This window comes from Hyperolius riggenbachi, chromosome 5, assembly GCF_040937935.1.
Source record: "Hyperolius riggenbachi isolate aHypRig1 chromosome 5, aHypRig1.pri, whole genome shotgun sequence".
Lineage (NCBI taxonomy): Eukaryota > Metazoa > Chordata > Amphibia > Anura > Hyperoliidae > Hyperolius > Hyperolius riggenbachi.
This window is the reverse complement of record NC_090650.1, coordinates 395,525,492-395,539,538: the sequence shown is the minus strand read 5'-3', so window position 1 is coordinate 395,539,538 and position 14,047 is coordinate 395,525,492. Positions and strand designations below refer to the sequence as shown.

General features: G+C 41.9%; 1 protein-coding gene across 3 annotated transcripts in view; it reads right to left on the bottom strand.

Annotated features, from left to right (window-relative positions):
- ZFPM2 (zinc finger protein, FOG family member 2) overlaps positions 1-14,047 on the bottom strand; it is a 520,700-nt gene that overhangs the window by 13,816 nt on the left and 492,837 nt on the right. For all 3 annotated transcript variants that reach the window (XM_068237825.1, XM_068237826.1, XM_068237827.1), the window contains one exon: positions 6,997-7,203. In XM_068237825.1, coding sequence (XP_068093926.1) covers positions 6,997-7,203 — 207 coding nt within the window. The remainder of the gene's footprint in view (positions 1-6,996; positions 7,204-14,047) is intronic.

Below are 14,047 nucleotides of genomic sequence, written 5' to 3'. Positions count from 1 at the left end.
GGATGGTAGGCTAGGGAGCGGCATATGCCCGCATGTCACACCTTTGCTGCAAGGATGATATAACTGGATGGGTGCCTAACAACTTGATAGGCTACATGCCAACCTTTAATCAGAGGGTAGTTAAAATGGGAAATGCTAAGAAGGATTTTCTCTTTTTTTTTTTTACTATAGAAAAATCACTGAAATCAAAACGTGGACAGTGCAATACATATGTTATGCAAATAGAGCAAGTATTTATCTACTTATATATGTGTTTTTTTCTGAGATAGTATGGCTGAAAGCTTCACTTTAACTCTGCAGAATATTTCCCCTATCCCATCATCTCCCATATGAGGTAGTCAGGGAGGAGCTAGAAGCAGGCAGCAGCCAGTCTTATACTGTGAATGAAGAGCTGACCCCACCCACTCTGCTGGTAGCTGTATACTTTCTGCACAGATCTCTGGGTCATTGAGATTTATTGTTTGAATGCTTCTCGGATATATACAGTATATGTTTACAGGGAAGGTATTGTATGTGTTTTTGAAACAGGCAATTTGCACTTCTATTATGCAATCAAATATATACTCTGTAATAAATATGTATCTTTTACATTTAATCTTAGAATATATATATATATATATATATATATATATATATATATATATATTTACAGCATTGCATGCCGGTCTTTTATAGAGGTGATGATGGTATTTGTAGAAGTGTTAAAGATTTGAAACAGAAGGTGCCAAAACTAAAATTCAAACTGCTTTTATGTGCTTTGTTATTTTTTTTTAAAAAAGAATATGGAATGTTTCCCAGATTCTTCTATCGCTGCTTCCCTCCTCCACTGTACAAAACAAATAGAATATGTCTGAGATGATAATAAATACCATAGAAATAATATTTGTTGCCCTAAATTCACATGATCTCAGCACTGTTATGTGTGCCTTGTGTTGATGCCGGAAGATCAGCAGACGGGGCAGTGCTAGTGGTGTAGCTAATTTGAAGTGTACAAAAGGTGAGTATCGTTTTGGGTTGTTGGTAAGCATTTTGCATTGAGCAGGAGTATACGGTTTAGGGGATAAGGTCGGAGGAAGTTAGTAATAATGGTAAGGATTAGGCATTAAAAACGAGTTAGGCCCGATTCACATTAGAAAATATGAGGCAAATGGATCCAGTGAGCGGATCCGGTCTCCGCTTCACCAGATCCGGGTGGCTCTGTGCACATTGGCAAACGTATCTGATCACCAATGGATCGGTTTTCACTTAGTTTGCCAGAAAATACATACCTAGTGGCAGCGGCAGAGGCTTCCTCTTCTAGTCACATGACGAGTCATTTAGTCACATGACGCGAAGATAGAAGCCTCTACCGCCGGCCTTTAGGTATGTATTTAAGGCCTGGTTACCCTCACTCACCCACCTGCCCGGCTGCTGCACCCTCCCGCCGCTCAGGTTCCCCTCCCCACATCCCCCATCCCTTGTGGAACAGTCTGTTTCTTCACTACTGTGAAGAAACGTTCCATTCTCCATTGCCCCAATGTAAAAGCATTTTTTGTCCGGTTCCGTTCCGCTGGGCAGAACAGTCCGGAAAGTTAGGGCCTGCTGCATTTTTTTTTGGCCCGGGAAGCGGAACGGAGCCGTACCAACGGACACATGTGAACGGTCCAATAGCTTTCACATCTGTTCCGTTTGTACAGTATACGTTCCGGTTAAGTTACATAAAAAAAATGCAGATGTGAACCGGGCCTTAGTGTTAATTAATAGGTGAAGTTAACCACTTCAGGACCACAGGGCTAAACCCCACTAAAGACCAGGCTATATCTTTCAAAATAGGCCACTGCAGCTTTAAGGCCAAGCTGCAGGGCCGAGCAACACAGCACACTAGTGATTTTCCCCACCAACAGGGCTGTCTGTTGGTGGGGTCTGATTCCCCCCCCCCATGCTTATTTTTTTTTAATCAAAATTTTTTACTTTTTTTAAAAAATAAAAATGACTATTTTTTTATTCTTTCTTACCTGCTCCCTCCCTCCCCCTGCCAACCAATCAGCGTGATCAGCTGTCATAGGCTGAAGCCTATGACAGACGATCACTCCCTAGCATATGGAGGGGACACGGCTGTCCCCAATACAGCGCTGCTGCCGATCGCAGCGCTGTACATGGTAATTAGACAGCGGGTTCACCATCTAACAGTCTCCCGAGCGGCGATCGCTGCTCGCAGACTGAAGGCAGGGCGGAGATCCGCCCCCTAAACAGGAGATGCGCGCACAGGCTTTCCTGAAAACTGCAGCCCCAGGACTTGATGCCAATTGGTGTTAGGTGGTCCTTGGGCTGCCTCCGCGGCCATGCCAATGGGTGTGGAGCGGTCTTTAGGTAGTTAAAGTCGGATAAAACTATGACATAATATTCAATAAAAATGTGTTTTCCTACTTTTTATTACCCAATATCCAAATTACAAGGTTCCAAAGTATCTGCTCTGAAAGCTGCCATTGCAGGTTACTGAAAAGCTGCTGTATATTAAAATCTATCTAGTGATCAATCACTTCTCAACTGCACACGTACTAGGAGCGAGCTCAGTTTCAGCACTTGCTAATGTTTACTAAATGTATTTGACAAAGGAATGTAAACAAAAGATAATGTTATCACCTCTTTGGATGTGGCCAGAAGCTGCCCACTGAATCAAGGAGCTTTCCACTGAAGAACAAAATGCTGTGTTTAACTGTTTGAATGCTGTTCTGCTACAATTTTTTGTGGTAGTAGTTTTTTTTTTACCTCTGTAAATAATCGTTTGGAGCAAAGGGGAAATGCTGAGTTTCATACAAGCTAGGCATCAGGAAGGGAATTTTCAACAGGAAGTTACTAGAGTTACTATTAAAGCCCTTCTAAACTCCCCAAAAGAAAACCCACAGCAGGGCTAGAGATGCCTAGTTTAGCACTGCCCTATTTGTCTCACCCGCTGCGTTTTCTGTATTGTAGTGGTGAGTGTAGCCCCCTCCTTCTATGGTAGAGCAAGGAGTGTGTTGCTGCTGACTGCTTATGGTAAGATCAACTTTAGGTGGCAAGCATGCATCCATCCACCGCCTTGCCCAATTGTGTGAAAGTAGGCAGCAGTGCTGTGATGGGCTAAGATTTGGCAGCAGAGAAGGGATCCTGGTCCCAAGCTTTATGACAGGTGTCAAGGAGAAGGAAGACCTTAATTAAAGCAGGAGGGACAGCCATATTATGCCAGGAAAAAAACCCACATACAGTATATAAGTAGATAAATACCTGATCTACTTACAAAACACATGTAATGTACTGTCCACGTTTTGATTTCAGTAAATTTTATATAGTAAATGAAGAGAATTCTGTTCCTGGCAGGGGCCATGTCTTTTTCCCATAGTGTGAAGCTAAATCCTGATGTCATTTCCTCCCTTAAGTTTTTTCTTTTCTCCTCCAATCTGCAGTTATATGAGGCTAGCGTGTAAACACGTGTGAGCACAGGATCATGTTGCAGCCTCAGTCTGTAACACTGAAGTGTGCTCAGACCAATCGATGAGAAACAGGAATGTGGGAGGGGAGATGACAAGCTTTCTCCAATGGCGATGGAATAAAAGGAAGCCAGGCTGACATATAAGATTTATTTTAGCAAAAAGATTTCTGACTGGAGTGGAGTGCTTGCAGCGCAGGGTGAGATTCCTGGCAGCATTACAAACACATTGCAGTGTTTAAATGGAATTTGATTACGGCAAAATCACAAAAAACGCAAAATCGGCAGGCCAAAACAAACCCAGGTGAACTCACTGACGGTCTGTACATTCTGTGACAGACTTGCAGCTGAGGCCCATGTACGTGGCATTGTTCACCAGACCCTAGACTCTCTCGGGCCCTGTACTGCAATCCCACCAGTGATACCCTAAAGGCAGCCCTGATAAACAGCGTTACTTAGCTGAGGTAGGAAACTACCGGGAACAAGCGACCACTGCATTGGTACAAATTTGAGTGCTGAATTCCAGCCTGCCAGGAAGTAACAAAGAGGGCACTCATATGAGGATAATATTAGGTAACCTGTTTCAGCCAGGCTATATGGAGGAATATGTGACTAGAGATGTAGGCGAACAGCTCACGAGCTGCTCATTGCGAATAGCAGTCCTTGTACTACTTCCGGGTTGCAATGTACGCATGCCCATGTCTGCACGTGTCCTTTAGTACGCATGCCCTGGCCCAGCAGTGCGCATCGTTGCAATCAGGGACGCACACCGTCGGGCCAGGGCATGCGTACTAAAGGACGCGTGCAGACACGGGCATGCGTACTACTCTGGGACATTACGACCTGGAAGTAGTACGCGGCCAGACTGACCATAGAGATTCGCTGGCGAGCTGTTCGCCAACATCTCTATATGTGACAAATCTATGTAACACGCATCACCATTTTGTAACTGAATGTCATCTTTCAACGTCTGGCTGCAGAAACATAGAATTTGCCTTGCTCTGTTTGTCTTATCAATCTGACATGGTTCTTCCAAAGAAAGGAGAAATCCCACAAATGTGTAGGGATGTTGGATCTACAGATATGAGGTGTGAAACAATCACTCCCATCTCCCTAACAGCTGAGCACAAACAAGGCAGCTTTTACAATGAAACATAAAGAGCTACTGAGGAGTGATCTGAGAAACCAGTGTAACTGCAGCTTTGTCTGTGTAATTCAGTTTGGTAAAATACTTGAACTGTATAGATGGTGATTTACTAGGACTGTTTTTTTGGGAAATGTGACACTCTATTTTAACCCTTCAAAATGTTAGCAGTAAATAGCATCATTGTAAGACAAGTATCTATGAATGGATTGAAATTAAATATATCCTTTGAAAACTGGACATGGTGGATAGGAGATCAGTAACTTTACTACCAAGGGCATAAAGAAGTGATCTTCATAGCTCCACCCACTTCCCAGAAATGAGGCATTATAGATGTTGCTTTTTGGACACATGGGAGTGAAAATCCATTGATATCTTGTGGTTTATCTGCAATACTCTGTTTTGTAGGGCTTAGTAGAGGTCCTGTGAGTCCTTTAGGGCCACTTCAAAAATTACTTGCTGCTTTTGACTCTCCATAACTTAGCCGAGCACTGTTTATTGCTACTTTATGAAGGTAAGAACTGTGATTAAGCTTGTGACATGTGTCCCTGAAGTGAAATTCAGCATGATGAGATAAACACGTGGATCTATGTTACTAATCCTACTTGGAGCTTGCCGTTTTTCTTTTATTGGTTGTAAGAATTACCGTAATAAACCCGGGACTATAGATCACAGTTTCCCATTCTCTCTTTTTCTCCCTAGTCATATTGAGTAAGTCTACTGTCCATTGGTCTGTACACACTAGGGATGCTCATTCGGATTCCGCGGAAATGCAATTTCCGAAATTCCGATCGGAAACTGCATTTCCACATTGGAATGCGGAAATCGGTAATACAAGTGCGGTAGGTGGATTTCCGCCGGAAATCGCGGAAATTTTGCCCGACTTTAACATCGATTTTCTCAAAAACTATAAGGTCTTTTTGAAAACTTTTTTTTGCATCTTGTTCACAAGATTCTGTTTAATAAACCCGCTAAAGTCGGCGGATTTTTACTGTAATGTAAAATGCAGAAAATCTGCATCTGCCTATTTTCTGCATTTTACATCACAGAAAAAATCTGCCGATTTTAGCGGTTAATAGCAAAGCCCCCGTAAGTCCTAGAAACACCAAATTTTCAGGATTTATTAAACAGAACCTTGTGAACAAGATGCAAACAAAGTTTTCAAAAATACCTTATAGTTTTTGAGATAATCAATTTTAAAATTCGGGTGGAATTTCTGCGATTTCCGGCGGAAATTCCGCATTGGAATGCGGAAATTGATAGCGGAAAGCGGAATCGGTAATTGGCAATGGCGGAATGCGGATTTACCGCGGAATCGGAAATTGGCATTTCCGACCATCCCTAGTACACACAAGCAAAATCTGTCACCCGCAGGGATTTTGGACTTGATCCCTTAGGCGACAATTCAGAGTAAATATTGTGGCGCCACATGTTGTCTTGGGTGGGTGATATAATATTATCAATATTGTACTATTTTACTACGGACTCTCCTAATGTCTAACACTAACGTCCCCTCCTAATGCCTAACACTGGCCCCAAACGTCCAAACCAGATACCGATGTAGTAGCCGATCGGCTACTAATAGCAGTTCAGCTAGTCTAACTATATCGTACATAGCAGAAGATTGGCTACTACTGTAGCCGATCGGCTAGCAAGTTATGGGGGTATCATGTTCCCAACTCACCGCCTCAATGTTTGAGTACTGATACTTTGCATTGGCATCTATTAGACGACTGCCAAACTTGGCACCCAAAAGGAACTGTTCACAGAATTTGTTACAGATACGTTGCTTGTCTCTAGTGTCTGTTGCTATGGAGGCACACAGTGGAGCAGGAGGGTTAAGGAGGGGAACAATGGGTTCAGTCTGTACTTGGTCCAGATGGTCCGCAATGCATTAGAGCCAAGGTGCACAAGCTAAATTCAAATGAGCTTATCTGCCTTATATGCCGCGGCAGTCCGCTGTCTCTGGGGAGAGATCAAATTACAACTTACGATTAAACACAGATGAGGGGGAATAAGACAGGCTAAATTCTCTAAATACATACATGGTGCATTTCTCTCTGTTTTCCTTCTGCCCTGTTCAGGTCCGCTTTAAGTACTCAATAAACATAAAGAGCAGAGGTTGACGCTAGTAAGAAAGTCTACTCCGTAGTTTAATTATAACCCCCTTTAAGAAAAATAAGAAGACGGTATTCCAAGTGTAATTAGGATTAGAACTATAGATTGACATTTATCTCATCAGGCCACTTTTAGCTTTAGGTTACTTTTTCATCTCTCCCAGTATAAAATGTAAAAATAGCAAAAAGCACTACGTGTGCAAAAGTAGGATTTCATATATCTCATCTAGGCTGGCACTTGAAAAGTGTTTCGGAATTTCCTAAGATTTAGTGTATAACATGCCACTTACTGTTGACAATGGCTGTAGGCAAGATAGAAGCCATGGCTGCTTGTTGAGGAAGCAGTTGTATGGAGTCCAACAACCGCGCCGGATACATCCCCTCCGTAAGAGTCATCTGAGTGGCAGCTTGTAGCCTTGAGTCAAAATCCACAACAAAGGCAATTAACTCCTCGCCCTCAGCGATAGACTTGGTGGTTGTGCACCACAGTTGTCCTCCTGCAAGCAAAAAAAGAAGGAGTTTATGGTTAAAGGCGAAAGAAGCATAAATGTCAGACAGGCGCCAGGTGCCAGATTGCTAAAATCTCCAGGTTGAACAGATTTCAGATTGACTGCTCCACCCGGGAGACAAGAAACCTTAATTGTAAGCGGCTTTGCAAAAATGTTCCGGTGATGAAAGTATACAAGATGAGAGGAGTTATCCGGCTTATGGCACTCCAGCTGTTAATAGAGGACATCTCTCAAGATGTAAGGTGGCACCGGGAATAGTAGATTGACACCTTAAAGGAGTATTCCACCTGCAGGTGTAGGTAAAGTGACCATGTAATGGATCTAGGCATATGAATCTACTGTTGTATCCTGAAATACACATGTTTAATCATGCAGAAAAAAACTTTTCTTCTGTCTTATTCAGTCTTAGGATAATCCTGCCTGTCACTCAAGGCTGCGACCTACTTACTTATGATCACTGCTCACTGCCTCCCTTTCTGGTGACTCATGCTGCCTGCTCTCGACCTAGGCAGTGTGAGTCATCAGAAGGGAGGAGCAAGGAATGATCACGTGGGAGTCCGCAAGTTCAGTTGACTATTCAGTAGTTTGTTGGAGACGCAGGAATTTACTATGGCTGGATGAGACAGATCAGAAAATGTAACTGGAAAGAGAGCCTGTGCTGTTATTAAACACTTCTCTTTCCTGACATAACAGTGTATTCATATGCATGGATCTACTACAGGACATTTTAAAGTCAGATTTCACTTTTATTAAGAATAATTAATATGACTTCTATTAATCCTACGTGAGGAAAATTCTATTACAAAATAATCTTCCTATTTCAGACTAAGTTCACAGTGGAACGTTATTTTCCTGCGTTAATAAAGTCATATATAACGCAGGTTACCGCACTGCAATGTTAACCCTATGCAACGCTCACAGTGCGATGTTAAACGCATTGTAAATGTTGCGTTATGGTAACGCACTGCTGCAGTGCATTACCTTTTAACGCAAACGTTAACAGATACAGGGAAGCATACTTTTCATTGCCTGTATGCTTCACTTCGCACCAAAAAAGTCACAACCCACCTTAACGCTGAATTACCGTCGCATACAGTAGATACTACTGTATGCGACGGTAATTTAGCGTTAAGGTGGGTTGTGACTTTTTTTGGTGCGTTGCGTTGTAATATTGCGTTGTAACTTTAACGTCGCATCACAACACAATATCCCACTGTGAACCTAGCCTGAGTCACTTTTGAAAGTCTTAAAAGACCTGCAATTCCAACAAGATAGAAAGCAATTAGACCATTTTCAGGCTGCATTCATTTGCATACATAAATAGCATAATCCTGCATCAACTCTCAATTGTTTGCATCTCATTGGCTATCCCTACTGTACACCCAAAGACAGGAAGTAGAACATCAGAGATCTCCTGCACTGTTTTATGCAGAATTCTTGGAAAGAACTAGACTGTCGTCTTGAATAGAGAGATGTCCGAGAGAGAATACTGGGAGGTCTTATCACCAAACAGTAGACTGTCACCATGGTTGCAAGCAAGCTTAACTTACATTTTTAAAACTCAATATCTGCCTGCGGACTGGAACACATTCAAAAATAATAAACATCCATTTACACGGAATACTGTGCAAATTAAAAGTTGGAGTATTTTCTCCCCCCCGGAAGATGAGGCGGCAGAAAGTTAAACTTTCCTCCCCCCACACTAAAAGTTTACACCGATGAAAAACAGCATAAACCTTCCGCAATAAACTCAATCATATAAAGCCTTCCCATCCTATTAGACACAACATTTATTTAAACCCACACTGTAATATTTTTGTCTTGCGCATCAAAAAATAAACAGTTTATCAGCGTTTTGCACCAGCGGATCATCTCACTTACATAACTTAATTATGGTGATCACAGCCCATGCATAAACAAACCTGAATTCTTGTGCATTCTAATGATGTTTTATTCCCGTCCCTAAACACCGATCTATTTACAGATTAATATTCCAATTTATTTTCAAAGAAAACCTCTGCGTTTAAAAGTGGAAACAACTTTAAGAGCTGAAAAACTCCAAATTATGCAGCTTTTTTTATTTTTTTTATTTATCTCATCCCTTAACTGCAAAATGATGGCATCCTCATGGGATATGGCATTAAAATAAATAAATAAATAAATAAAAACAACTAGATTATGTCTGATGTATTAATGAGTGGAAGGGAGAAACTAATTTGTTTAACTTGTTTAGACACAAAAAAATATCACTTAAATGGTGTTATCTTTAATTCCAGACCTAGGTATAAATTCATATCTGTTTTGGCGGGGATCATATTCCTTCCTGCCGAGTTTACATTTTCTCTGGATGGGGCGTACAGATGCCGTATGCGCTACGCGAGTGGAAAGTGTATCCATTTTGATAAGTAATATTGCAGTGTTTATCGCAACAGATAAAGGCCTTTTCAACTTCACATCATTTTTTTTTTTTCGCAGCAAAGAGATTACAGTTTTTAAACAACTTATTACAGGAATCTGTTCGCTGAGATAAGACCAGATGATAGTGTATGGTTAAATTGCAAAAAAAATTAAATAAAAAAAAGACATTGTTTAGTTGGAATTACTAAACAATTAATTTAGCATATCTGATTGGCTTCCCAGATGAGAGAGGCAATTTGTTGAGATGCAGCAATTTTTTTCTGTGTGTGTGGAATATGGCCGCCCACAGACAAGAGTCTTGTGGCTGAATGCTCCAGCGTACAGAATGCCAAGTGAAGGATTGTTTTGAGTACACTAAGTATTTTGTCTACCGAGGAACCCATACGCCTGCGGTATGTGTGACAAGACTCCTGGGGTTATTGCTGACAGTAAAAAAAAAAAAATTCTTACTGGTTTATGATTCGAGATCTGCAGATTGATGCCCCCCTACAACAAGCCCAAGTTGGTATGGTCCACTAGGAATTAGTTCAATTTTTCGGCAAAATTTATTTATCTAGAAAGGATTACTTTATTCTTTCAACAAATGTTTGTGATGGGCTAGGTAGATAAGTTTTGGAACAGAAACCACCATTACTGAGAAAAGTACTGCTAAGTGAATTCTTGCCTTAAAATCAAAGATGTGATCACATGTCACCTCAACTTGAGAAAGGAGAAATGGTACCCATAATGCAGTGGTTAAATAGGTACATGTGGATTTGACAAGGCTGGTCTGGGCACTGGCTACCAGTTAGCAGAGTTTCAGCAATGTGATTAATGGTAAATCTGCCATTTCAGGTTCGTGACAATTTCTTCATTGGTGTTCCATGTGATGCCCCCTGACCCTAACAGATCCCCCATTCCCCAATGCTATATCCTCTCCCTCAAGCTTAACTCTAGCCTCACCCAATGCTACATCTCCCTCCTTAGGCTTAACTCTAGCCTCACCCAATGCTACATCCCCCTTCTTAGGCTTAACTCTAGCCTCACCCAATGCTACATCTCCCTCCTTAGGCTTAACTCTAGCCTCACCCAATGCTACATCCCCCTTCTTAGGCTTAACTCTTGCCTCTTCCAATGCTACATTTCCCTCCTTATAAACAATGACAGCCTGGCTGTCATGCTCAACTTTTGGCTTTAGGCCTATTTTATTTTATTTGCGTTGAGTCGAGTCGCAACGCGTTGCATCCCATTTGCCAAAATGGGACGTAACATGAATGGGATGCAACGTGATGCAACTCAACCTAACACATTAAGTGTAAATATGGCTTGAATTGTTTTTGAGTCGCACATGTGCAACAAGCATGCAGCTAATGGAGTCAGAGCACATGATCTGCATTCTATCCTGATGCCACCCTTAGATTAATTCTCCGTGGTAATACCATCCTTCTCACGTCTGACACGCTCGTGGTTTGACATGCAGCAGCATTACCCAGTGGCAAAAAAGTCTCATGTTGTGTCTAAACATGGCAACTGCCGTGCTCAGATGCAACTTCATGGAGGGGTTGCCTGTCTACCGCCTGTGCCGAGAGCAAGCAACTGCCTGGTGGATGGGAGCAGCTGACAGGTACTGAATTCACCACCTTCAACTGCTTGTGGAAAGAAGGGCTTTAGCGTTGAACCACAAAACAAACCATAAACATGAAAATAACTGAATAACTCAAAATAATGCAAAAAACGGACCGTACTTGTAGGGTGGGACCACTGTATGTTCGCACAGGGGCCCGTGGTTATCTAGCTACATCAGTAATAAATACACGTATCAATGAAAGTATAGCTAGCCACTAACACTGGAAACAGACTATAAAATAAAAATCTAGTTATTTCTTTTTTTCCCCACTTTCTACAAAACTTTAAAAATTAAGTTGTTGAGCTTCTTCAATCCTTGGCTCGGAGTTTTCTTGTCCTGTTAATAATCAAGATCCTCACCCAAACAGATCTGCTTCCCTACAGGAAACGTGTGCAATTTGCTCGTAATTGCTGTCAAAGCCACACTGAAGTATCCTGCGAGTTGTGATAATAAACCATGAAATCATGGCTGAGGCTTGATTACATTTTGGAAAAAAATGTGTGTGCTTCTCTTCCGAGGAATCGGGGGGTTTAAAATCTCTCTCCTCTCCGCCAAAAATTTTTCCCTCACACTTTTCATTATTTTAAATAAATCATCTTCTGTACAATGTCACAGAGCCCTTTTGCTGATAAACTCTAATTAAGATTAAGACAAGGCTTTTGGAAAGAATCCCATCATTAGCAAGCACGATAAACAGAAAAATACTCCCCGCTTGTCAACTGGAAGCAATTCGGGAGTCGAAACATGGCTATCTGTTCCTAGGCAACGGGCTGACAAAGCCTCAATTATCTTGCATTATGCGGACATACCTTAAGTAAGCTAAAGGCTGTTTTTGTATACAAGCATTTCATTTTCTGGATTACAACTACAGTTTGCTGGTGTTACGTCCCTTAATGACTTCTTGTCGTTCTTTACAGTTTGAACTTAACTGCTAATAGTGATGGAAACTTTGGGAAACTCTAACATTTTTATTTCTATTTATTTTCAAACAGATGTAAATTAATATCAGAGTACTTAAAAGTCTGTGCCCAACCTGTTGCCCTTCAGTTCCTAGCATGCCCACATTTGACCCTAAGAAAAAATTATAGTATCAACCAGTTATAGCACACTGATGTCGGCAAGGTACATCTCAGCAGCTGACTCTTATGTGCCAATCTTGCCCTGCTTAGAAATATTTAGCTCTGATGTAAGCAGGGCTGTGAATTCGGTACAAAAATAATCCGACTTCGACTCCTCAGTTTATGAAACCACCGACTACAACTCCAGGTACCGAAAATTGCTCCACCTCCTAGACTTCAACTCTTTAGTCTAATTCTCACCAGGACTGTGGAGTTGATACAAAAAACATCCAACTCCGACTCCTCATTTTATTGAAACCAAAGACTTCGACTCTAGATACCCAAGATTGCTCTGACCCCGACTCCTTGACTCTGACTCCAAAGCCCTGGATGAAAGGCTAAGTTCACAAATATTTTTTTTCTCAGGGTCAAAATGTAGTATTCTAAAGCCCTTGAGCTAATTTCCGTGTTTTGGGGTATCCACAGGTAAGGGACATATGGAGGCTGACATTGTTATTTTCTTTTAAAAAATGCACATTGCCTGGCAGTCCGGTTGATTCATTGCCTCTAGTACTTTTAGCCATACACCCTGAGCATGCATTCAGGTTTAAGATGTGTGATTCAGACACTACGGACCATAAAGATGAGTAGGACTGCCAGGCAACTGTTATTGTTTAAAAATAAATAAAAATGGCAGCCTCCATGTGTCTCTCACCTCGGGTTCATTTTAAACTGCCATGCATGGCAGTATGCCAGTACACAATACAGTACTTTTAAGGTGTACACTAACTCGATTTCCCGCCAAATGAAATCGATAATGCAAACCGATCAACCAATTTCCATATCAAATCGATCGATTCCATTGAACTGTCCAGGCGGAAAATTTTGCTCGATCGCCGGTGGGTCAGGAGCGTGTCGTAAGTGGCGTTCGATTCGGCAATGACCGACGCAACAATAATCTCACCTGTCCCACTGGCGCGAGTCCCCGGGTCCGTGCGGTTCCTTTCTCCAGCTGGCCTTCTTCATCTTCTCTGAATTCCTGTCCTATCTTATGTCAAATCTTATGTATACATTTGGAATGTAAGGGGCAGATTCACTTTAAATTAATGTTGTGGAGGAATTCAGTGTTTCCAAATGGAGAATAAGCCACATACCATGCAGCTTTACTTTCTTAACAGTGCTGTGTGATTTACCATAGGGGTTCTAGTACGGCCTTGCATCCAGTCCAGTTTTTCTGGACTTCCTGGTTCAAAAGTCCAGCCATGCCCTATCCAGCCATACATACCACACTCTCCCTCACCTGGCCATGGCTACCCACCACCTGCATCATGTGGAAGCCAGGCAGCGGTCACAGGGGGTGGAGCTCATTTGTCAGTGCCAAGAGTGACAAAAACAATTATATCGGAATGTTCTTGGAATTTCACAACTGCTTACATAATTGATGTCTAAGCATCAGAACAAAAAGGGCCTGATCTAATTCACTTTTTCCTCAAAGTTTTCTCCTAGGTGATATTTCCACACCTTATCAATAAAATGCTTTTTAAAGGGACACTTAAGTCAAACAAAAAAAAAATGAGTTTTACTCACCTGGGGCTTCCAATAGCCCCTGCAGCTGTCCGGTGCCCTCGCCGTCTCCCTCCGATCCTCCTGGCACCGCCGGCAGCCACTTCCTGTTTCGGTGACAGGAGCTGACAGGCTGGGGACGCGAGTGATTCTTCGCGTTCCTGGCCATAATAGCGCCATCTATGCT